The 25,896-nt window shown below is 49.1% G+C and overlaps 1 protein-coding gene across 3 annotated transcripts in view; it reads left to right on the top strand.

The window, feature by feature from the left end:
- The window catches only part of SLC13A3 (solute carrier family 13 member 3), a 75,693-nt gene that overhangs the window by 20,940 nt on the left and 28,857 nt on the right, over window positions 1–25,896 (top strand). For 2 of the 3 annotated variants that reach the window (XM_039249384.1, XM_039249386.1), the window contains exons 2-6: window positions 5,035–5,300; window positions 7,809–7,969; window positions 18,012–18,078; window positions 22,045–22,227; window positions 24,887–25,012. In XM_039249384.1, coding sequence (XP_039105315.1) covers window positions 5,035–5,300; window positions 7,809–7,969; window positions 18,012–18,078; window positions 22,045–22,227; window positions 24,887–25,012 — 803 coding nt within the window. The remainder of the gene's footprint in view (window positions 1–5,034; window positions 5,301–7,808; window positions 7,970–18,011; window positions 18,079–22,044; window positions 22,228–24,886; window positions 25,013–25,896) is intronic. The other variant, XM_039249385.1, reaches the window with a different exon arrangement.

Genomic DNA, 25,896 nt, shown 5'->3' with positions numbered 1-25,896 from the left:
AGAGCAAGGCCGAACAATATGGAACCAGACCGTCATCAATAACATGGTCGGAGTGGGGATCCCTGAAGAGGCGACCTTTGAGAGGAGGGCCAAACGACAAGCAGGAGCCGGCTGCACCGAGGTCAGGGTCGAGGGGACCAGGCAGAGAGAATAGCAGGTGCGAGAGCTGGAGGTGGGAACTGGCTCAGTCTGCTTGGTCTCTGAGAGCCCACAAAAATCTGGGAGATTTTTGCTCTCCGGGAGTCAGTTCTGTCCTCAAGGCCTGGCAGGGCTTGGGGGGTGAAGGTCAGTAGTACATGTTCATTCCCCACCAGATGGAGGTCTGAGATCCAGCTGGCAAGGGTGAATCCATTTGCCCACAGGAAGCCCAGCTGGGGCAGGCAAGCTATTTGGGGTCACCTCGGCCCTGCTCCAATCCCTAACCAACCCGCAAGGTAATGAAACACACTCTTGGCCCACTTACTGGCAAAGGCCCGTGCCGGCCAAGGATCAACTTCCCAATTCCTGCTGTTTGCCTCGGGTCACCTCCCCCGCTGACATGTGCTGCATCTGGAGCAGTCCCTCTGCAAGGGACTATTGTTGACATCTTGGCAAGGGCACCCAGGGAGGGGGGAGGGAGAGAGAGGGAGCGAGTAGAAGCAGGAGAGAGAATGAAACAGAGGGAGAACAGGGGAGAGGAGGAGAGGGAGAGGGAGAAGACGGACCTGGGACTCGGAGCCATTGAAAGCCTCCCCTTATGGCCAGAATTTACCTCCGCCACATGCTATGTGGTATTTGTACGCTGCACAAAAGGGCCTACAATATGTCACCCCCAAAGCAGGTGTGTTTGAATGTTCACGGAGGCTTTACTCATAATTGCCCTGATCTGGAAACAACGCAAATCAGCAGGAAGATGTACAGATAAGCGGTGGTGTGTGCACGGGATGGAATAGTACTCAGCAGTAACAAAGAATAGACCGCTGATATACACAACCACGTGGATGAGTCTCTTGGGCACTGTATGGGGCAAAAAGCATAAAAGCACATCCTGTATGATTCCGTTTAAGTCAAGAAGAGGCGAAAACAATCCATAGCAATGGAAATCACAGCAGCATTTTGGGGAGGGCCGTGAGGATTGACTTGAAAGGGGCAAAAGGTGACGGAAGCGTTCTGTATCTTGAAGGGGATGTGATACGGGTATTAAACCTCACAGTGTGCACACAACAATGGATGCATTTGGGGCACCTGGGCTGCTCTGTGGGTTGAGCGCTCGACTCTTGATTTGGGCTCAGGTCATGATCTCCCCGTTGGTGAGATTGAGCCCCGCCTTGGGCTCTGCGTTGACGGTGCAGAGCCTGCTTGGGATTCTCTCTCTCTCCCTCTTTCTCTGCCCCTCCCTGCTCGCTCTTTCTCTCTCTCTCAAAAAATAAACTAAAAGACTTTAAATAAAAACAACGGATGTATTTGATGGTAGGTAAGTTATAGCTCATAAAGCTGATTTTTGAAAACCTATTTTTTTTCTCTCCTGCTGTTGCTCTAAAATATGTTCAGCAGAGGATGTTCTTCCCCCGTAACTGGAGTAAAACCCCCTGCAGACCTCGTGACTTCTCCTATCACTGCCGAGAAGGAATTAAAGTCCTCCAGTTACTTTAATACACAAGCACAGTCTCAATTCTGAGATCAGAATGGGCAGTGTCAGGTGACGGTTGAAACAATGAGCTTGGTCTGAAGTGAGGCCTTTTCCGGCCCCCCACCTGGGAGCTGGGTGAGAGGGTCACAGCCTTCCCTCCCATGCTCTCCCTTAGGGTTGATCCCCTTCCTTTATCTTGGAGTTTCTAGGTCTCTGACAGGCCCTGTGAGAGAAGCCGGGGGGGCTGGAAGAAGCAGGGTGTCAGGCGGGCACCTGACTGCTTCTCTGCCCTGCTGGCCAGCCTTCTGGGCCAGGGCCTGGCACATTCTTTGACAACTTCTCTTGTGAGCATCACAGGGGGTGGAGGTGAGAGGGGTACCCACCCCCTCCACCCGCCAGAACACTCCCCTTCGGGGGGATGCTTTTCCCTGCTAGCAGAGAATCCCTGATTTCCGTGGGTCTGCTGCAGGTGAGCTCTTTGGGGTCCCTACAGCACTTGGAAGCAGACCCCCTTGGCAGGGTTTAGGTGCTGGTGGACTTCTCCACTCACGACCCACCTCCGGCCCTCCAAGAACACGGGAGCTTTACCCTCCTCACGTCTTTGGAGTAGGGGCCCAGCTCGGATTGCCAGACAAAACACAGTTGCAAAAGAAAATAAAATTCACTTTGAATTTCAGAGAAACAATGGATCATTGTTTTCAGTATAAGTCTGTCCCAAATATTACATGGGCTATACTTATGCTAAAAAAGTATTCATTGTGATCTGTCCTGGCACTGACTGGACATTTGGGAACAGCCTCCTCGCCTCCTGCCTCCCCCTCCTGCACGAGCTTCATGCTTAGGGGAGGCCCCGGGGCCAGCAGGCCTGGTTCTTACCCTGTGATCATGCTCAGCTTAATCACTCTGTGCCTCAGTTTCCTTATCTGTAAAATGGAGATCATCATGGGACCAACTTCAAACCGCCGTTCTGACAAACACAACTCAGCTGACATAATGCAGGTACAGCAGTCGGAATGGCGTCTAACACATAGAAAGTTCCCGGTACGTGAAGGTATTATTAGTACTGATTTGGTGGTGGTGGCGGCGATATCATGCCGAGGGAGTGCTATAGCCTCCAGGTAGCTCATGCTCTGGAGAAAAGAAGCCGTAATGGAACGACGGGGCTCCTGGGATCAGGCGTTGGGAGGGGACAGGGTGGTTATTAAGAGCGTGCTCTTCACAAGCAGTGGGGCGGTTAATACGAAGCAATGGCAGACACACATGGCAAGACCAGGCCAGTGAGCTCGAGGAATGGGAGACGCTCCAGGGATGCCCGAGAGCCAGAGGATGCAGGAATTGAACAAGCATAGAGTGGATTATGCAGGGTGGCCCGGAGGCACACGCTTTGGAGCCAGATCGCCTGGGTTCAAGTTCTGTCCCTATCTCAGCAACCTGGGGCAAGTTACCCAACCCAGTTGTCCCACCAGTAGCGTAGAGAACGTAGCACCTGCCTCCCAGTGGCTGCAGGATGGAATGAGTTAAGGCGTGTAAATTACTCGGAAGAGCACATGGGCAGTAGTAAGTACACTTGGTCGTTGTTAGCTCTCGTTATACTTGGAATCCCTTAAATGCTTAAAGAAAAGAGGTTAAAATTAGAATTCCTGTCTAGACTATTCGTTTGTGTGCCGCAACAGTACCCTGAGACTGAATGACTTTGGTCACAGCCTCATATACATCGCTGAGTCGATGTCCTTTTCGGTCCTCCCCTAAAAAGCAGGGGATAGTCCCACTGAGTGAGTTCATACATGCAAAATGTTGGAACTTAATAAACACTCAAAAATATTGGTGGTTTCTGGGGCGCCTGGGTGGCTTAGTCAGTTAAGCGTCCGACTTTCGCTTAGGTCATGATCTCGCGGTTTGTGGGTTTGAGCCCTGCGTCGGGCTCTGTGCTGACTGCCAGCTCAGAGCCTGGAGCCTGTTTCAGTCTGTGACTCCCTCTCTCTCTGACCCTTCCCTGCTCACTTTGTCTCTCTCTCTCTCTCTCTCCTAGAAATAAATAAAAGATTAAAAAAATTAAAAAATATATATTGGTGGTTTCTGTTGTCATATAATTCTTTTGCGTCATAATGCAAGGCAGGCTAGAGGTGTCCCATCAATGCTCAACCGTTAGAACATTCTCTTTTCTTTCCTCTTGATGCCCTTGTCAGGATGACCCAGTAAGAGGGTTATCCCGGCCTTATAACCTGAAGTGGGAAGTACTCCCCTCTCTCTCTCTTCTCTGGAAGCGTTTGTGTCAGATGTGTGTTCCTTATGTGTTAAATGTTTGGTAGAATTACCATTGAAGCCAGCAAGCCTTAGAGGAAGTTTTTCTGCAAGAAGGTTTTTAATGATTGATTCCATTTCTTGAATAGATACTGAAACATTCAGCTTTTCTCTTTCCTTTTCTGATAGTTGGAGATGTTGTGCTTTCCGAGGAGCTTTCCTGTTTCCTCTAAGTTATCAAACTTATTGATATAAAATCGTTCATACAATCCCTTTATTATCCTTTGGAAACTGTAAGATTGGATTAGTTTATGAGGCAGGGGGGCCCATGATGGGACTATAGCCTGTGGAAAAGGCAAGCTTTCTGCACGCACGCATCCAGCATGCACCAGGTGAGGACACAAGGAGATGGCCATCTGTAAGCTGGGAGGAGAGTTGTCACCAGGACCCACATTTCCTGGCACCTTGATCTTCAATTTTCTAGCTTCCAGGAGAAAGTCCGTTAGGATGTGTAAGGATTAGAATGTGCACAGCCATCTCCACTGGCGCTCACCATTCTTCACGTGCCAGTAGCCTCTTACTGAGCCTGGGAAGCTCTGCACCAGTGCGTTCCCTCACTGTACGTGGGGCAGGCTGGACGTGCTGGCGAGTTACCGCTCCAGGAGCAGCCTTCAACCAGCGACGGCCAGGACTTGGCAGGTGAAAAGCTAGCTTCCTTGCCTCCCAGGAAGGCAGCTCTAAAGCATGAGCTGCACTCTCTCCCACGATCCCCCATCAAGATCGAGCCCCAACTGCCCACAGGGTTCATCTTCTCATTAAAACACTGTCTGTATTGGCTTCCTTCTGTTTCACTTCCCGGTTGCCTTTCCAGAACTTTCTGGGATCCTCTGCCAAGTAAACTATCTTCAGTCTCATGCTCACTTCAGGGTCTACTTCTAAAACCATGGAGTATTTCATTTCATCCTCAGCAATCCTATAAAATGGACAGACATTGCTTCCCCATTGCATAGTTGAGCCATATGAGGCTCAGGTGATGTTATCCGCTCAAGGTCAAAGCTCTGGGCACTCACCCTCTGCACAGACTCCCCGCGGAACGTGCCCGGATGGGCGCTGCCCCAGGATCTCTTCTCGCCCTGCGGCCTGGGGCTCCGCTGACCCTCCTGACCTGCGTCTCCCCCCTGCAGGAAGGCCGCTGCCTGTTTGTCATCCTGCTCATGGCAGTGTACTGGTGCACGGAGGCCCTGCCCCTCTCGGTGACGGCCCTCTTGCCCATCGTCCTCTTCCCCTTCTTGGGCATCCTGCCCTCCAACAAGGTGTGCCCCCAGTACTTCCTGGACACCAACTTCCTCTTCCTCAGCGGTCTGATCATGGCCACCGCCATTGAGGAGTGGAACCTGCACCGGAGAATCGCCCTCAAGGTCCTGATGCTCGTTGGGGTCCAGCCAGCCAGGTAAGAGGAACCATATTCTTTGGAGCCCAAACCCACCCTTCCCGGTCCGGTCTGGTCACCCGGGTCAACGAGCTCATCGTGTCCCACCTTCCATTTACTCTTTCATTCCCCGGACATTCTGTAAGCCAGACACAGGGCTAGTCCCCGGGTCGGGCAGGCCTCAAGAGTGCATGAGCATCACCTGGGGAGGCCGGGTGCAATGCCTGTCCCGGGCCCCACCGCAGGGACTGGAGTCCAGTAGTGTTAGAGATGGCCATTTTAGCGGTGTGGCTCAGACTGCTCGGGGCTGAGTCCCGCCTTTCCTGCTCTGGGAAACGACTTCACTTCTCTCTCTTTGCCTTTAAAGTGAAGATATAATAGCTTAGACAGTAAATCTTGGCCACCGTCATCCTACTTTGCTATGTAATAGCCCAGATGCCAAGGCTGGTGGGGAATGGGGCACAAGATGGTCTTGGAGACGTAGGGTGGCAGGGCCTCAGCCTCCCAGGCTAGGGTTTGAACTTTCATTCTCAGAGAATTAAGTGACCTTTAAAATGGGTGGCTCTGTTGGTTAAGTGTCCAGCTTGGGCTCAGGTCATGATGTCACAGTTCGTGAGTTCGAGCCCCGTGTCGGGCTCTGTGCTGACAGCTCGGAGCCTGGAGCCTGCTTCCGATTCTGTGTCTCCCTGTCTGTCTGCCCCTCCCCCACTCTCATTCTGTCTCTCTCTCTCTCTCTCTCTCTCTCTCAAAAATAAATAAATAAATAGATAGATAAATAATAAATAAATATTAAAATGTTTTAAAATAGGGTTTCACTGTTCTTTTAATCTTTGTTTTTCTTTGCAATTTATCCCATCTTAAGGACCCCTTGCTAGAATAATATTTTGAAATGTATAAATTACACAACACATAGGATTGAAAAACACAACAACCACAGCAAAGTGCAGTTATCCAAATAGAGTTTTAAAAACACACACATTTGTGAAATAGTCCCATATGCACTCCTTTACAGTAAGTAATAAGACCTAGGAACTGACCTAATACCAACTAAGGTTTTGAGACTGTGTTGAGTGTCAGTTATATTCCAAGATGTTTGCGACTGGTATTGCATGATATGCAAATAACCTGTGATCTTTATTGGTTACCAAGTCCCAGGCACTTTCAACACTATTGAACTTTGTTGCCTTTGTCTATCCCCAAAGGAAATACTTAATTACTAATAGATATTAATAAAATCAAAATGCACTCCCCCCCATTTCTATCCTGAATTATATCCACGCTGGTTATGAATCTCTGCTTTAAGGAGTTCTACGGTGGGGAATGACATGACCAGATTTGCATTAAAAAACAAAACTAAACAGTTCCTCTAGGCTGCCGTGTGGAGAGCAGAAAAGGAGTGAGAAATGGATGCAGCCTAGTTAGGAGAGCGTTCTGGGTGTCCAGACGAAGCATGGTGACAGCTTTGACTGGGGGGATGGCAGTGGAGATGAGTTTTGAGAACGCTGGTTGATAAAATCAATGGGGGTAGTGGTTAGGGTAAAGAAGGTTCTAGATAGGTCCTAGGTTTCTAGTATCGACTCTGTGTCAAGCACTCTGTCCCACTCTAGCTGTGTTTCCTCCTGCCTGTGGGAGAGAGTCTATCTATAGAAGTGATACCAATGTGAAGTGCAATTCCAACCCAAGGGGCACACATGTGGGAGCCCACAGGAGAGGTAAGGGGTAGACTTCTTCATGGAGCAGGTTACATTTGACCTTGCAAATGGGTAGGGCTGCTATCAAGCATATGATAAAGTCAGAACAATGAAAACGGTATGACCCTAGTCCAAAAATAGATTTTTAAATGCTGGATAAGTATTCTAGAAAGTCTAAATCAGTAGAAGAAGGAAAGGATTATTCAATAAATGGTGAAGGTTGGAATAATTGGCTTATTCTTTGAAGGAAAAAAATGACTTAGATCTTACTTTATACTATCCATCTAAACAAATTCCAGGTGGATTAAGAGTTCAGGGTAAAGAAAAAAGATCATGGACCTTGGATTCCTGTTGGTGGGAGGGGCCAAGCAATGGCAGGCAGGCTGGAGATCAGGGCCTGTCTGGGTGTGCTAGTGAGTTCAGGGCGGTCTAGCAGGTGCCTTGTAGGAGCGGGAGGGGAAGAGGGAGAGGAGGCTGGGGAAGACGGTTTGGGGGGATGTGGTGGATGCTCTTGGTGCCAAACCAAGGCAATTTTATTCTGCAATGGAAGCCATCAAGGACTGGGGGACAAAGGAGAGAATATTTCAAGGCTGGGGTGTCGTTGGACCATTTTGCCTTACGTTCCCCTGGCCAGTTCACTTAAACGTGTGGAATCAGTTTCCTTAGACCCGAGATAAGGCTGGCAAATGGATCTGGCCCCCGCTTGGTCGCCTGACTTGTCCTTACTGGGACTTAGCTTTCCATCTGTAAAACAAGCAGGCAGGACTCCTCCCAACGTGGGACCAGAGGACCTCCTGGGCCCCCTTCTGGATGTGTCTCTAACTCCGTCTGTCCCCAGGCTCATCCTGGGAATGATGGTGACCACCTCCTTCCTGTCCATGTGGCTGAGCAACACCGCCTCCACTGCCATGATGCTGCCCATCGCCAGCGCCATCCTGAAAAGCCTCTTTGGCCAGGAGACTCGGAGGGACCTCAGCCAGCAGGGTGAAGAGAACTCAGGTGAGGCTGTGCAAAGGCACAGGGGCAGCCCCCACCAGCGTGCAAGAGGGGGAGCAGAGTGTCCAAAAGTTGCAGGGGACAGTGACGTGAATGCACTTACTGAGCATATACTATATGCCAAGTGTTTAAATAATAATAATAATGACTGAGAATTAGCTACGTCAAACCTTGATACCTTGTTTTTGTAATTGCATTTATTGAGTGCTTACTATGGACTGAGTGATGAGTTCAACACATTGCCTACCTTATCTCTTTTATCTCTCAAATAGCCTTATGAAGTAGGTAGTATACTTAAGCCTGGCTTTAGAACATTTGAAGAGATGCTCAGTATCACTGATACCCAGAGAAATGCAAATTGAAATAACAACAAGGTATACTTCAATGAGACTGACAAAAATAAGAAAGCTAGTCTCCACATAACACCCAGTGCTCATCCCCACAAGTGCCCTCCTCCATGCCCATCTCCCCCCTCCTCCCCCCACACCCATGAGTCCTCAGTTTGTTCTCAGCATTCAAGAGTCTCTCACGGTTTGCCTCTCTCCCTCTCCCCCACTATTTCCCCCCTACTTCTCCCCCACGGTCCTCCGTTAAGTTCCTCCTAATCCTCCTATACATGCAAACATATGGTATCTGTCCTTCTCTGCCTGACTTATTTCGCTCAGCATAACACCCTCAAGGTCCATCCGTGTTGCTACACATGGCCAGATTTCATTCTTTCTCATTGCCATGTAGTATTCCATTGTATAGATAAACCACATCTTCTTGATCCATTCGTCTGTTGATGGACACTTAGGCTCTTTCCATGTTTTGGCTATTGTTGAGAGTGCTGCTGTGAACATTGGGGTACATGTGCCCCTATGCATCAGCACTCCTGGATCCCTTGGGTAAATTCCCAGCAGTGCTAGTGCTGGGTCATAGGGGGGTTCTAGTGTTAATTTTTTGAGGAACCTCCACCCTGTTTTCCAGAGGGGCTGCACCCGTTTACATTCCCACCAACAGTGTAGGAGGGTGCTCGTTTCTCCACATCCTCACCAGCATCTAGAGTCCTCTGATGTGCTCTGGGTCAGCCTTTCTTAAAGGAATTCTGCAAATAGACAATTGGGTTAAATGTGCACAGATCCTGTAACCCAGTGGTTTTGCTCCTGGAGGCACGTGCCAAAGGAATTCTGATGCAGGTCCCTGAAGGGGACAGTGTTGACGGCGTTCACTGCTGCGTTCTCCGTGGTGGGGTGAGTTAGTAGCCATGTGAACGCAATCCCCAGTGAGGGGGAAGGTAAAGTGTGTCCTGTTGAGCACCATGCTGCTTTTAGAAGCAAAAAAATGAGTTCTAGAAATGGATCTCACAAAAACACAGTTGTGATTGAGAGAAGCCACAATGAGATCTAGAAGGCAGTACCATTATGTAAATTAAAACGTCACGCAAGGGGCCAGTTTGTAAGAACAGAAGTGAACGAGAAACCACAGATGAAACGCATCAGCGTGGTTGCTCTGGGAAGGATAGGAGTGGAAAATGGGAACCAAAGGGACTAAATAAGGAAATAAATAGGGGCGCCTGGGGGGCTCCGTTGGTTAAGCATCCGACTTCAGCTCAGGTCAAGATCTCACAGTTCATGGATTCAAGCCCCTCACTGGGCTCTGTGCTGACAGCTCAGAGCCTGAAGCCTGTTTCAGATTCTCTGTCTCCCTCTTTCTCTCTCTGCTCCCCCCACCCCCGCTTGTGCTCTGTGTGTGTGTCTCTCTCTCAAAAATAAACATTTTTAAATGTTTTAAATAAATTTTTAAAAAAAGAAAACTTATTCTGTAAGTGACCAGATAGTAAATATTTTAGGCTTTGCTGGCCACACCATCACAGCTACTCAAACCTCTGTCCTTGCAGAGAGAAAGCATCCACAGATAATATGTAAATAAGTGGGCGTGGCTGGTTTCCGATGAAATTTTATTTATGGGTGCTGAAATTACAATTTTATGTAATTTTTATATCACGAAGTATTATGCTTCTACTGACTTTCTCCAGCCATTTTAAAATGTAAAAACCATCCTCGGGGCACCTAGGTGGCTCAGTTGGTTAAGCGTCTGACTTCGGCTCAGGTCACAATCTCGCTGTTTGTGAGTTTGAGCCCCGGGTCCAGCTCTGAGCCTGGAGCCTGCTTCAGATTCTGGGTCTCCCTTTCTCTCTGTGCTCCCTACCCCCACCCCGGTGCTCTGTCTCTCTCAGTCTCTGAAAAATAAATAAACGTTAAAACAAATTTTTTTAATGTAAAACCCATTCACAGTTGGCAGGCAGCGGGCCAGAGTCAGCCCACAGGCCATAGTCTGCTCACCTCCACAGCTTCATTGGTTTTCAGACTGTTTCCTTTGGATGTTGGGGCTTCAAGAGAACCGCCTCAGGGTCACCCTGGAATGGCAACAAGCCGTGGAGACCCGGCTCCTTCTTCCACTTCCGTCCTGGCTTCCCCACTTTATCTGTTTTATACACTTGGCTTCCAAGGAACAATCACCGACATTTACTGAGCACTTACTTCATGTCAGGGCTCTCCTTGGGGGCCTTACCGCTGGATAAGGTAGAGCCAGCATTGACCCCATTTAGAAGATCGGAAATTGAGGAAAAAATGTAAGAAAATAGGATAAAGGAGCCTTTCATGGTCACACAGTTGCAAAACAGCGGCTCTGGTATTTTGAATCTAGACTGGCTGACTTCAGAGCCTGGACTCTTACCCTCTGCTATTCTGTCTTGTACACAAGATTTTTTTTTTCCAAGAGTTTAGTGGCCAGGAAAAAAAAGTTTGAGAGCCATATCCTTCATTATAAAGATGAAAAAAACCTGAGACCCAGGAAAGGGAAAGGACTGGCCTAGAGTCACACACAGTGTTGAGTACAAGGCAAAATCCAGAACCTTCTCCCATATGCTGCAGGATGTCGGGAGGTAGGAGACCCTGGGAAGCTGGGCCAGATGCCTCCTTTCACAAGCGGTAGGATCAGAGAGCAGGATTGATTAATGATCAGCCCTAAGTCCTAGAACAAGGCTAATTCCAGGGCAAAGAGAGATGTTCCCTTTCACCTAGTCTCTGTCCACTGTGCTGGTGACCGGATGTGAGGACAGTGGGGGAGGGAGTGGAGACCATTAGTGGCCCAGGGCAGGGGTGAGGAGGCTTCTGGGAGATCTGGGTCCATGAGGGACCCCAGAGCAACGATGATGATAATATGAGCTCTCACTTCTGAAGACCCACCATATGCCAGACATGGTGCTATATTCTTCATACCCGTTTGCTCATTTAATGTTTATAACATTTTACAGACGAAGACACTGAGGCTCAGGGAGGCAAAATGATTTGCTCCAAGCAATGTGGTGAGTTAGTTGCTGAGCTCTGTCTGGATCTAGAATCTATGATTGTAGGCACCAATGAAGAGCAGGACGGGCCTGGGGCGGAGCTCACTGGACAAGACCCAGTGGGTCCTCGGTCTTGGAGGGCAGCCCTGATGCTTCCTTTCAGTTTCTTTACCCAGTTCAGCTTCCTGCACTGGCTGAGGGACCAAGGGGCCACATGCGTGGTGACTTCTCCAACACCTAATACATGTGTTCTCATTAGACCCGCTGCTACAGCCCCCCAGGGCTGGCCCTATCATCATACCCATTTTACAGAGGGGAAAACTGATGCGCAAAGTAATGAAGTATTTGCCCAGTGTCCCTCAGCCAGGAGGGGGTCCCTCTGACTTTGGAATCTAAACCCCACCACTTTTTCCTTCCTTTTCTCTGCCCCAATATTTGGCTAGCTTGCCATCCTTCAAGGTAACATCGTTCAAAAAGCAACCTTTTAGGCTGGGCTAAGCATCGCCCTCCTCCTTCACTCCGCATCCACGAGACCTGGAGCGGGGAGAGGCCTTTCTGAAGCTCTTTTCTCGTCTGTGAAATGAGGACACCTCCCATTTCGTACGGATCGTTGTGAGGCTGGCATGAGATATGAGAGCCTGGCGCGTAGGATGTGGTTAATACATGGGACTTGTATAAAAACCATTGTAAGATTTCCAGGAATACGGAGAAGCAGGTGATAAGACCCTACATATTGGTGCACCTTTAAGTTTCCTTGAACCTCTAGTGGGGAGGGATTTGTCTGGACTCCGAGCTCCATGGCAGCTTGCGTCAACCTTTCCCATTGCTATGAACGACCTATGCTGGTAGAGTCTTGTTCACCTAGAACACTGTATAGTACATAGTAGGTGTTCAGTAAAGGTGTGGAATTGATGAATAAATGACTGAATGGATCTGTTACGTCACTGTCCTTTTTAAGTTTTTATTTACTTATTTTGGGAAAGAGAGAGAGAGCATGCAGAAGGGGGCAGAGAGAGAGAGAGACAGAGAAAGAGAATCCCAAGCAGGCTCTACACTCTCAGCGCAGAGCCCAGTGCGGAACTCGATCTCACCAACTGTGAGATCGTGACCTGAGCTGAAGTCAAGAGTTGGATGCTTAACCGACCGAGCCACCCAGGCGCCCCAGTTACATCGCTGTTCCAGACCTCAGTTTCTTCCTCCATAAAATGGGGTCTTAAAACCTATGACCCAGACTGTTGCAAGTGCTAAATGAATTAATGGATGCCAACCTGCTCTAGCTTGGGGGGCTTTGCTAAAGGTACCAGATTAGATACAAGAAGTATTTCCTGAGTGTCCCAAACTCCAAGAACATGCCATTCACACCATTTGCAGTGCCAGGTCAGACCTGCTGAGAGCCAGGTGGGTGCTGTTGGAGATGGAGGGATAGATTCAAGAGGCCAGGAATCAGCGGTCCCAGGAACAAGCCCGACTCTGCCACGGACCCATTGGTTCGTCTTGACCCAGGCTGTAACCTGCCTTCCTGGGCCTCAGTTTCCCTGGATGTAAAGAGGAGGGGAGCAACGGCCAGGCTCTCCCAGGCTTTTCTGAGGCTGCTCCCAGGATTACAAGCTGGAGACTTCTCTGTGTGCCTCAGGGATTGGTGTTATTTCAACAAGACCTTACATAAGCGCCAAGCTCCTGACCAGCCGGCCACTTTGGAGACTTTGTCCCACTGGCCCGTTTTTTCGTGGTCACCTAGATCACTGTGGTCACAGGTAGCACCAGAGTGGACTCTGGGAAATAGTAAAGAACATTCAACATCTTGGGTTTTTTTGTTGCTGTTGTTTTGTTTTTTATCAACTGCATCTTCATTATGTTTTTGATCATCGTGATTATGAGGGAAATGACGCCTGGCATACAATTCTTGCATCCTACTAACTTGTATAAAGAAGTAAAACTCCTTCCTCATCTTACAGGCTACTGACAATTGCAGTTTACTGTTGTATGTGCGCAGCTTTCCCTCCCATTGGGGGCCCCCTCCCCAGCTCCGTTGCTGATAGCAACCAGCTTCTGTAGATGAGTGACAGGGGCCAGGTGGGGACTGGGGCAAACTTGTGGACACAGGGCGTGGGCCGCCTCTGGGGCCGCAGTTTCCCCACCTATGACTTTAGGTGAGGGTTTTCAACCCTGGCTGAGCCAAAGAATGAACTGCTGAGCTTTTAAAATGTACTGAATGGGGCGCCTCGGTGGCTCAGTCGGTTAAGCGTCTGACTTCGGCTCAGGTCATGATCCCATCATTCTTGGGTTCGAGCCCCGCGTCGGGCTCTATGCTGATCGCTAGCTCAGAGCCTGGAGCCTGTTTCGGATTCTGTGTCTCCCTCTGTCTCTGACCCTCCCATGCTCACTCTGTCTCTCTCTCTCTCTCAGAAATAAATAAAACATTAAAAAAAAAAATCATTCCCTATCTTAAAAAAAAATGTACTGAAGCCCCGGCCCCGCTTCCAAGCCGCTAAATCAGGGCAGGGGCCTGGACACTTCTAGGAAATTCTGCCATTCCTCCACGGGTGCCCAGAGCTGCCTTGGGTTGTACTTTAGATGTTAGCGAGTTCTGCTGAGGTCTGATGCCGTGTGACAGCTGTGGTCCCAACCTGGGTGGGAAGTGAAGGGTACAGAGGAAGGCAGAGGTGAGTTGGGGCTGGGGAGTGTCCTGGGTCCAAGTTCTTCATGTCTGGTCTTCCACGGGGGAGCGACTTTGGCCACCAGCATCGATGTCCTAATAATAGCCTTCACTTCCTGCTTCAATGCTGTGGCCTCTGGCCTCGCTCATTGGATGTGAGCGGTTTTTCCATCAGAGCAGCCCTGGAACCCTCATCCTGGGTCCCAGGGTGAGCCTATCCACATTCAGCTGGCGATCAGCAGGACCAGCCTTAGTAAAATGGCAGCTCCCATGGACCCCACACCTTCTAAATACCAACAGGGAAAGAACAGCCTGGAGCGGAGAGGGGAAGGGACTTCTTCCCCATGCCACTTAGTGAAACAGGGAAGGAGCTGGGACTGGAGTCCACACCCTTCCTCCCAAACACACATCTGCAGTTAAACAGCTGGAGTTTATTCTTGTGGCCACAGTGAGAGAGAGCCCATGCCACCGGCAGCCACGATGACATCCGTCAGTGGCATTAGAAAGGACCTCTCAGGGGCTGTGGGCTTTGGCTGAAGCATCTGTGGGGATCTAAGGAACCTTGCTCTAGATCAAATAACGTCAGAAATCAGGGGCAATTCTACGGGTAAAGAAGTGGCAAGAGAGGGTATGCATGGCATCTTGTGGTGGCAAGTGGCTCTGTGCTAAGAAGTGTCCTTACTTTGTCTCATTTCATCAAGTCTCAGAGAGCGAGTCTGTCTGATGTTGGCGAATGTATAAGATTATGTAGCTCCAACCTGAGAACTCAAGGCAAATCTGGGCCAGACCAGTTCCTGATGACAGGGGCCGCTTTCTTACTCTTTCTCAAGAGGAACCCACATTAACTAAATCCTTGCTAGGGCTCAGATTCCCGTTACATTCTTCCAGTTGGGGTCTGGTAAACTTTGGCTCACTGAATCTAGCCCACTGTCTGGTGTGTGTGTGTGTGTGTGTGTGTGTGTGTGTGTGCGCAACCTATATGAGCTGAGCATAGACTTTATATTTTTAAATGGTTGAATAAATCAAAAGAATATTTTGTGACATGTGAGCATTATGTGAACTTCAAATTTCCAGGGTCTAAAAATGAAGGTTTAGCCATACGTGTTCATTTATGTATTGTCTACGGCCATTTCATGGCAGAGTTGAGTACCACAGAGACTGTATGGTCCCCCAAAACTAAGATATTTACTATCTGGTCCTTTACAGAAGAAATTTATCAATCCCTGCTTTATTTATTTGTTTTTTTTATGTTTATTTATTTTTGAGAGAGAGAGAGAAAGAGAGTGAGCTGGGGAGGAGCAGAGAGAGAGAGGGAGACACAGAATCCGAAGCAGGCTCCAGGCTCTGAGCTGTCAGCACAGAGCTCTATGCAGGGCTCAAACCCACGAGCCATGAGATCATGACCTGAGCCCAAATCAGACGCTTAACTGACTGAGCCACCCAGGCGCCCTGCCAATCCCTGCTTTAAATGGTGCCTTAGTGCCTTCAGTCTGCTATAACAAAACTACCATGGGCTGGGTATTTATTTCTCATAGTTCTGGAGGCTGGGAAGTCCAAGATCAAGGTGCCAGCAAATTTGTCTGGTGAGGGACTGTTTCTTGATTTATACATGCCCATCTTCTTTCTGTGTCCACACACAGTGGAAGAGACAAGGGAACTCTGTGGGGCATCTTTTATCTTTTTATTATTTTAAAGTTGTTTTTAATGTTTATGTAGTTTTGAGAGATAGAGAGAGCATGAGCAGGGGAGGGTCAGAGAGAGGGGGAGACACAGAATCTGAAGCAGGCTCCAGGCTCTGAGCCGTCAGCACAGAGCACGATGCAGGGCTCAAACTCGGGATGGCGAGATCATGACCCAGACTGAAATCAGATGCTCACCCACTGAGCTACCCAGGCGCCCAGGCATCTTTAAGGGCACTAATCCCATTCATGAGGACTCTGTGCTTATTATATAATCACCTCCCAAAGGTCCCACCTCCTAATACCATCTCAGTGGGGATCAAGTTTCAACGTATGAATCTGTGGGAGATGCAAGCACTCCGTCTATAGCAAATGGGTCAATTCCTTAATCCTCTTGACAATTCCAGAATTACTACTCACATTTTGTGAATTAAAGAACTGAGGCACAGCCAGATTCAGAGGTTTATGTAAACCAAGGTTTCTCGACTTCAGCACTATGACATTTTGGGTAGGATGCATGACTTTGCTGGGGGGCGGGGCTGACTTGTCCGTAGTAGGATGTTTAGCAGCGCTCCTGGCCTCTACCCACTAAATGCCAGCAACACTCCCCCACCCCTACTTCCACTCCCAGTTATGACAACCGAAAATGTCTCCAGACATTGCCCAATGTCTCCTGGAGGCAGAATCGGCCTCAGCTGGGAACCGCTGATATAAGGTTACATAGTTAAGTGATGGATTTGTGATTTGAACCCAGAACCCAGTGCTCAGCTATGGTCACACCCTCAATGCCCAGGGATAGGTTCTTTTGTTCTTGGTGACAGTTTCAGCTGCAGAAAGTTTTAACTCCTTCAATTGTTCTTGTCTCCAAAACACTATTGAAGGCTTCTGGGGAGACTGACCTATTAGGCAAGAAATGTCTTTAAAAGGAAGTCAGATCCTGTCCTGACTCCCTTCTGCTCAAACCCTCCCCTGGCTCTGCTCACATCTGACTCTGAGTAAAAGCCAAAGTCCTTACTGAGAGTCCCAAGACCTCTGCATGACCCAGCCCACCTCCTGACCCCCTCACCCCTGCCCCTTCTCTCACCTCACCTCCTGCCACCCTCTTCCTTACTCATGCCCCTCCAGCCCCAGCTCCACTGCTCTCCCTTCTTCTCCACATACCAGATACATTCTCCCTCAGGGCCTTTGCACTTGCTTCTGCTGTTGCTTAGAGTTCTCTTTCCATGGCTCTTCCTTTGGCTCCTTTTGTTCTTTTTCTTTTTTTTTTCTTTTTTCCTCTTGGCTCCTTTCATCCTTGAAGTCTCAAATCGGCTGCCATCAGCTCATGGTGTCTGCTCGGCTGACCTGATCACAGTAGCTCACCTCCTCCCCTCCGGACTCTGCAATCACTCTCCATCACATCACCCACTTTTCTTTCCTCCATCTCTGCCTGAGATATTCTGTATTCACTGATTGTCTCCCCTTCTAGAATATAACCTTCATGGGAACCGAGGGCTTGTCCTATATTATTCACTGTGTACTGCAAACTCATAGCACATAGTAGGTGCTCAGGAAACACTGAATGAATCAATGAATGAATGGGAGAGCGGTGTGACTGATCCACTACTTATAGCTAGTCTTTCCCAAACATCCCATTGCCAATGGCAGCTCAGGTGAGTCTAGACTTGGGTCACTGGTTGTCTAGGGGACTTGCAGCTTAACACCTGCCCACAGGCCGGGGCCATCTCCAAATATGAACAGGTGGGAAAGAAGGATGGAATTTCGAGTGCCTTTTTAAAAAGTGCAATTACAGGGCGCCTGGGTGGCTCCATTGGTTAAGCGTCTGACTTCGGCTCAGGTCATGATCTCATTGTTCATGGGTTTGAGCCCTGTGTCGGGCTCTGTGCTGACAGCCAGCTCAGAGCCTGGAGCCTGTTTCAGATTCTGTGTCTCCCTCTCCCTCTGACCCTCCCCTGTTCATGCTGCCTCTCTCTCTGTCTCTAAGAAATAAATAAATTTTTAAAAAATTTTTAAATAAAAAAATAAAAAGTGCAATTATGGGGCGCCTCGGTGGCTCAGTCGGTTAACCGTCTGACTTCGGCTCAGGTCATGATCTCATTGTTTGTGGGTTCGAGCCCTGTGTCGGGCTCTGTGCAGACAGCTCAGAGCCTGGAGCCTGCTTCAGATTCTGTGCCTCCCTCTCTCTCTGACCCTCCCCTGCTCACGCTGTCTCTCTCTCTCAGAAATAAATAAAACATTAAAAAAAATTTTTTTTTAAAAAGTGCAATTACTAGTATCGGAGGGGGACCCGAAGAAGCCCTTTTCACTGCCTATGCAAGAATAAGAATACTCCTCTCTGCTCATCACTGTCACTAAAGACGCCCTGTTTTTCCGTCCTAGCCGCCGTGCGGAGAAACGGTCTGCATGCTCTGCCCACGGAGGTGCAATTTCTTGCCGGCACAGAAGAGTGAGTTCCCGGTGTGGTCGAGTGATAGAGGAGCCAGTGCTTGGTCCAATGAGACGATGGACAAGAATTCAGTGCTGCCAGCCAAACTCCCCCTTCCCCTCATTTTCTCCAAATGACCTAATGCCCGAGCTTCTACCATTCATCCCTTGGGCTTAGACAAGAAAAATGCAAATGTGGGTGGAAAGGGCAGGGGAGCACGTTAAGTCCCTAGAGGTCTGCTGAAGCGGAGCATCTGAAAGGGGGGGCCGGCCGAGCAGATGCACACAAACTATAGGGCAGGCGAGGAGGAGGAGCATGCCGGCAGGGATCAAGGGGCTCTAAAGGCAAAAGGATCCTGAGAAACAATCACGGTCCTTCACAACCGTGCGGCTTAGGAAGCACCTTCACGTCGACAGCACGTTTCAGTGGCCGGTGTCCTTGGTATTTGGCAGCGTGGTTAAGACCTGGGGGGTTGGAGCCCTGCAGACCTGCCTTTGATTCGGGCTCTGCGGCTCACCGGCTGTGTGATTTGGACAAGTCCCTTAACCTCTCTGAGCCTCATTTAGCTTCATCCACCAGCTGGACCTGACATTGGTACCCGCCTTGGAGGGTTCTTTTGAGGTTAAATGAGATAATATTGATCAAGCAGGTTGCTGGGCCCTACGTGCACGGATAGGAGTGCTTGTTATTCCTGGCATTGTTAACTCGGTTTCTCGGTGATGAAAGAGCAGGAAGTAAAGTCACTTGCTCAAGGCATCGCTTGGCATCAGTCAGGTCTGTTTTATTCATTCGACAAATATTTATAGACAGCTTAACCACGCGCCAGGCACTGCCACGGATGCAGCCACAGACGGAACTGTAGCCCTCATGGAGTTTACATCCCGGTGACAAGAAACAAACACATGAGTGAAATTCATAGGGTGTCAGATGGTTGGTGAGAGCTATGCAGGGGACAAGCAGGAGAGATGAGCAGGGGGGGCCTTTGGGGGGTGAAAAGGCAGTTTTATTATTTTTTTTTAAATATTTTTATTTATTTCTAGGAGAGAGAGACAGACAGACAGACAGCGTGAGCAAGGGAGGGTCAGAGAGAGAGGGAGTCATAGGCTGAAACAGGCTCCAGGCTCTGAGCTGTCAGCACAGAGCCCGACGCGGGGCTCGAACCCACGAACCGCGAGTTCATGACCTAAGCGAAAGTCGGACGCTTAACCGACTAAGCCACCCAGGCGCCCTGAAAAGGCAGTTTTAAACTGGGTGGTCAGGGATGGTCTCTCTAAGAAGGTCACACTTAAGCAAAATGACCCCTTGGGAAGAGTGTTCTCAGCGGAGGGGCCAGCAGGTGCAAAGGTCCTGAGAGTCCAGAGCAGCCAGGAAGCCAGTATGGCTGGAGTAGGGTGAGTGGATGGCGGCAGTTGGGGGTCAGAGAGATTGATTGTGCGGTGGGGGTGGTGGTGGAGGGATGGAGCATGAGGGACCTCATAGGCTAACGGTAGAGTCTTGACTTTGAATGAGATGGGAGTCAGTGGAGGCTTTTAGCAGAAGAGAGACGTGATCTTATGTCTGATTGTCTCATTCTACGGCCTCCACTCCTTCCTGGCACTGTATCTGGGGGCTTTGAGTCCAGCTTTGAGATGCGGTTTCTGCGACTGGCCCAGCCACTCACTACCATGCATCCCAGGAATCTGTTTGGGCCATCTGTCCATGCAGAGCTTGTACTGAATCTGTTGGAAAAACTCAGACCTCATTCTCTGGAACTCCCTGTGTCCACCGAGTGAAAACCTCATCCATTGGACGGGAGCTCCATGCCCATTGGTATGGAAGTCCCCTCTCTGGGACTTAGTTTCCCCAACTGAACAAAGGAATGCTTGCACTAGATGAACCCCAGGCCCCTCTGCTCTCTCATTCTCATTGGGAGGCTGAGTGTGGTCTCCTAGACCCGGGGACCCACATTTCCTGCCAGGACTTTCACCCCGAGAAGTCAGGCCATGACATCAGTCTCCAGCTGCCTCTAGTCTTCCCTTCCTTTTAGACCCCAAGTCCTCTCCCAGCGCCTTCCAGATAAGAGGCTACTCTTAGCAATTCAGGCCAGAAGATACTTGAGGTATTTTTGATTCCTTAAAAAAATTGATTTGTCGGGGCGCCTGAGTGGCTTAGTCGGTTGAGCGTCCGACTTTCGCTTAGGTCATGATCTCGTGGTTCGTGGGTTCGAGCCCCGCATTGGGCTCTGTGCTGACTGCCAGCTCAGAGCCTGGAGCCTTTTTCAGATTCTGTTTCTCCCTCTCTCTCTGACCCTCCCCTTCTCACGCTGTCTCTCTCTCTCTTAGAAATAAATAAAAATTTTAAAAAAAAATTGATTTGTCATATAGGGACAACTCTTAATTTCATTCATTTATGAAAATTTTATAATTGCACAATGAAAAAGAAAACTCTTAAACAAAAAGGAAGATGTATCCAGCACCCCACTCCCAAAGACGGATGAAAATAGTTAAGGGAATACTATTCTAGACTATTTCTGGATACCTCTCTAAGTACATAAATGAGTTTTTTTTTTTAAAAAAAAACGACATTGATAGTGCTCTAGTATATGCTCTTTTGTAACCTGCTGTCTTACTTAGGAGCATAGTGAGCATCTTTTCAACTCAATACATTTATGGCAGCATCATTATCTTTTAATTATATAATTAACAATTCTTAAATTCATTCGTTCCCAATACTCTTTTAAAATTTTTTTTTGTTTTATTTATTCTTGAGAGAAAGAGAGAACATGAGCAGAGAAGAGTCAGAGAGAGAGGGAGACACAGAATCCAAAGACAGGCTCCAGGCTCTGAGCTAGCTGTCAGTACAGAGCCCGTCACAGTGCTCGAGCCCACGAACCGTGAGATCATGACCTGAGCCAAAGTCGGACGCTTGACCGACGGAGCCACCCAGGCGCCCTGTCTTTCCCAATACCCTTAACCACACCAGAAAAGCAACCAGAAAATACAAAGAATGAAAGAGGGGGAAAAAATCCATAATTTCATCCCCGAGAAAGGCACCAAAATAACTTTGTCTATACCATTCTAAATTTTTCTTAATACTCAGATATTCACGAAATATATGAATATTTTTTAAATAAAAAAATTAAGCAGCGCAGTTACAATACCCTTTTTCACTTCATATAATGGACATATTTTATCTTAATAAACGTCTGTCTAGGTCTTGTGTTTTGTTTTTGTTTTTGAGAGAAAGAGAGCACTAGCCGGGGAGAGGGGCAGAGAGAGAGAGAGAGAATGAGAGAGAGAGAGAGAGAGAGAGAATCTTAAGCAGGCTCCACCGTGATGTGGGACTCGATCTCACGACCCTGGGATCATGACCTGAGCTGAAATCAAAAGTAGCGCTCTCGACTGACTGAGCCACCCAGGCGCCCCTAGATCATCATTTTTAATAGCTGCATTGGTGTTCCATCCAGAAAGAGGATCATTATAATCTATCCAACACCCTTTTGATGGAGATTAAGGTTGTTTTTAATATAAACTATATTTAGTGCCATGGCGAACTCACACCCACACCTGAGGCACCTGCCCAATTCTTTCTTTCTTCTTTTTTTTTTTAGTGTTTATTTTTGAGACAGAGAGAGACAGAGTGTGAGTGGGGGAGGGGCAGAGAGAGAGGGAGACACAGAATCCAAAGCAGGCCCCAGGCTCTGCGCTGTCAGCACAGAGCCCGACGCAGGGCTCGAACTCATGATCTGTGAGATCATGACCTGAGCCAAAGTCAGACGCTTAACTGACTGAGCCCCCCAGGCGCCCCCCAATTATTTCTTTAGGATAAATTCCATGAGTAGAACACTTGAGCTGAAGGGTTGCATGTCTTTAGAGGTTTTCCCTGCCTGTGCCCAGCTGCCTTCTAGGAAGACCACTCAGTTCTCCCAACCCAGGCACTGCTCCCCCACTACTAGGCCAGGAATTCTGAACTGTGTTCTGAATGCCTTCTTTCTGGGTTTGTTTAAAGCAAAGACTGCCCTGAGGCGGAAGCTCCCTTGGATCTCCTGGCAGACTGCAAGAAGGAAGGGGAGTACCGCAGAAACATCTGGAAGGGCTTCCTCATCTCCATCCCCTACTCGGCCAGCATTGGGGGCACTGCCACCCTCACGGGCACGGCCCCCAACCTCATCCTGCTTGGCCAGCTCAAAAGGTAAAGGCAGGTGCGCTCCACGGGTCACTGGGGTCTCTGCTCCTCCCACCCCTCCTCCTCTCCTTCATTCAACATCTGGGGAGATAGGTACTGAATGCCTTCGACTGGCCAGGCTCTGGGGACCCAGCAGCGCGAAGGGCCCTCACTGGGGAACTTCCATTTTGGTGGTGGAGACAAGCGATAAAAGAAAAGGCAGATGGATATATACGCGTTGGTGTGATAAGCTATGGAATAAAAGAAAGCATGATGAGGGTGTGGAAGGGACAGGAGTGGGTGCTGTTTTACATAGGCAACCTCTCTGACGGGGACATCTGAGATCTAGAAGTTATGTGAGCACAGGAGGGAGACGCATTCCAGACAGGGGACAGCCTGTGTAAAGGTGAACGGCACAGAGACCAGTGACGCTGGAGGGCAGAAGGCAGAGGGGAGTGGGGGAGGAGAGAAGGTAAGTTGTTAGGACACCAGCTTTTCCCGCTAGCGAGATGGGGAGCCCAGTGCAAAGCTGAGGGCAAAGGGATGACATGATGTGACATCGGCTTTAAAAAACCAACCCCACTGAAGGTGTTGGTCCGTGGCCGCAAGGCCCCAGGAGAAGCTTTGCAAACCAAGCACCAGGCCAGCAGGAGCGAGTCTCCCCATCGCCGAAGCTGTTCCCAGAGTGGCTGGGTGGCCATCTGCCAGGCTGGAGAGGGAAAGGATTCTCAGGTGGCATGACTTGACACTTCCATCATCCCAAGCCTCTCAGTTTGAAGATCTAAGCAAGCCCAGGTGTTTCAAGATTCCATTCCTCAGATGCCCAGATTCGAGGATTCTGAGATTTCTCTGCCGTGGGAGGAACACCCTATGTTCACTTAATCCACGTGAACGCGAGTGTAAGCATTTGGCAAACAAACACAACTGAAGTATTTAATATTCAACACGGCCCCAGATGCAGGCCGACTCCCTTACCCGGAACTCGATCAAAGAATCACGGACTTCCTGAGATGATGCGGGAAAGTCTGTGATGTCTGTGATGTCTTCCTGAGTGTAGGTTTGCTGTCACTTCCAATCAAAGTGATTTTCATGAGATATTCTAAATATACCCGTCTTTTAACCCCCTAAGCCAATTTTATTTTTTAAGTTTATTTATTCATTTTGAGAGAGACCGAGACAGTGTGAGTGGGGGAGAGGCAGAGAGAGACAGACAGACAGAGAGACAGACAGAGAATCCCCGGCAGGCTCCATACAGTCAGCAAGGAGACCAACGCAAGGCTCAAACCGATAAAGCTGCGAGATCATGACCTGAGCCGAAACCAAGAGTCAGACACTTAATCGACTGAGTCACCTAGGGGCCCCCTGAGCCAATTTTATTTTATTAATTTTTTTAATGTTTATTTACTTTTGAGAGAGACAGAGTGCAAGTGGGGGAGGGGCAGAGAGAGAGGGAGACACAGAGTCCAAAGCAGGCTCCAGGCTCTGAACTGTCAGCACAGAGCTCGATGTGGGGCTCGAACCCACGAACCGTGAGATCGTGACCTGAGCCAAAGTCAGACGCTCCACCGACCGAGCCATCCAGGTGCCCCGCCCAGGCCAATTTTAAAACCTTAACCTTCCACTGTATTCTCAGGCTCTGAAATCTTTTGATTTTCAGAGCTGATGATGGAAACAAGTAATTCTCAGCCATGGGTGTGTATTAGAGTCACACCCTCTCCCCCCTCAGGGTGCCTGGGTCTCTGCTGCAGAGATTCTGACTCATAAGGTGTGAGACGGGTGAGGTCGCTCAGCGCTTTCCCAGCTGACCAAGCCCACTGCACAACTCTGGTGTCTTTTGACCTTTGAGCAAGGCCTGGCTGTGCCTTGTGGGTTTTGGTTTGTTGGTTGGTTTGTTTTGCTTTGTTTTTAAGGACTGCGAAACCAGAGGCCAAGACGGTCCTGCTCGCAAAGTGGGGACCAGCTGAGTTTGGCTCTTTAGTGTCCTCAGTTAGAAGGAAGTACCGGCAAAGGGCCTGCGGGCCGGGCCGGGAGGACAAAGCCGAGCACTTCCCCGGGCTGGACAGGAAAGCTGTGGGCTCTGGGGCTCCCCCGGGGCAGATGCTGAGTTGCGGGATGGGGAGGAACGGGGCAGGTGGGGGCAGTTGCTGTCAGAGCGTTATGAGGCTGCCCGCCCACCCTGATACGAGCAGGAATTGGTTCCATCTTGAAAAGAAATTAAGGGAAAAAATGCTGGAGGTATAAATAAAAATATCAAATGTGCAGGAATTTGAGTAAATTACATGTAAATCACATGCAAATCATACACACCGTTTAATTGCATAAGCTTGGACCTTTGGGTCTAGAAGGAGGGGATTTAACATGAATGCCAATTAATGTGAGGTTCTGACTCTCCAGCCAGGGGCGTGAGGAGGTAGGGAAATGGCTGCCATGAGTGTCCCTCCTTGGCTTTGCTCCCCAAATACATTCGATTACTTTACTCTGATTATATTACAGAACGCTCAGAGAAGGTAGAAAATTGTTTGAAACACTTTCAATCGCACCTTAATATCGTGCTTAATATTAAGCACACTGCTGTGTGTCCCTCTGAACTTCCGTGTTCTAGCTGAGAAATAGCCGCCTGTATGTACACCGTGTACATCCACGTGGCGGACCTTGGCTGCCTCTCACCCCCGCCCTGTTTCTCCAGTTTCTTCCCACAGTGCGATGTGGTGAATTTCGGCTCCTGGTTCATTTTCGCCTTCCCTCTCATGCTGCTCTTCCTGCTGGTGGGCTGGCTGTGGATCTCCTTCCTGTACGGGGGAATGACCCTGAGGTACCCTCACGCCTACCTTGCACTTTGAGCCTGACTGGAGTCCCGGCTTCCCTCTCGTTGGGTAGACAGGCGTCTTCTGCAGTCTCGTTTCCTCCTAAACTAAGGATACCGTCACTGTAACCTCATGTCACCTCCCGGGGTGACTGTAGGGACTTCACCTCCCGGGGGTATGAGGATTATGTGGTGTGAGCTGTCTGCGAGGCCCAGACCCTCAGCTCACGGGCTCCCATCGTCAGTAATTACCGAGAGCATCGTCCTTTAGGTACTCGCATTTTATGGGGCTCTGGTACAGGAGATAATTTGGGGTGGCACGGGGCATTCACTAACATCGACTCTTATAGTGAGAAAAAGAATCCCTTTATCACCTCCCGTAGAAGGAAGCAAGTCTCCGCTGGGTGATGAGGACACGGTCATACCTCTCTAACATTTCCATATCAGCCTTTCAAACGGAGCAACTGCCAGCTCCAGAGGCATCAGCCAGCGATAGTACCTGGGCAGAATGTAATGAGGGCTCTGCTTTCATGTGTTTATTTTTATGATTACATTTTTAACGGCAAGCGATTCTTGTTTTCCATTTATGGGAGCGATATAAAATGTTCTGTTTACATACATAATTAAAGACTGAAATGATGAATCTATCTGGAGGAAAATATTAAGCAAATATGAGCCAGGTGGTATGTGGATACAGGAACAGCATTGAGGGTAGGTTAGGAGTTTGCCTGGAGTTTGGGAAATCCTAACATAGGAGCTGGGGGTAGCAGGTATGTCGTAAAGTCATTCTCTGACTCTGCCCCCTCACCTCTCTGAGCCTTAGTTTGCTCATCTGTAAAATGGAACCAGTAGAAGCAACTCTAGATCAAAGAGACATGAAAACGCTTGAGAAC

The sequence above is a fragment of the Hyaena hyaena genome, unplaced genomic scaffold (assembly GCF_003009895.1).
Source record: "Hyaena hyaena isolate Hyena2069 unplaced genomic scaffold, ASM300989v1 scaffold_335, whole genome shotgun sequence".
In the NCBI taxonomy this organism is placed as follows: Eukaryota; Metazoa; Chordata; class Mammalia; order Carnivora; family Hyaenidae; genus Hyaena; species Hyaena hyaena.
The sequence above is the reverse complement of the archived record's forward strand: the minus strand, read 5'-3'. Positions and strand labels throughout refer to the sequence as shown.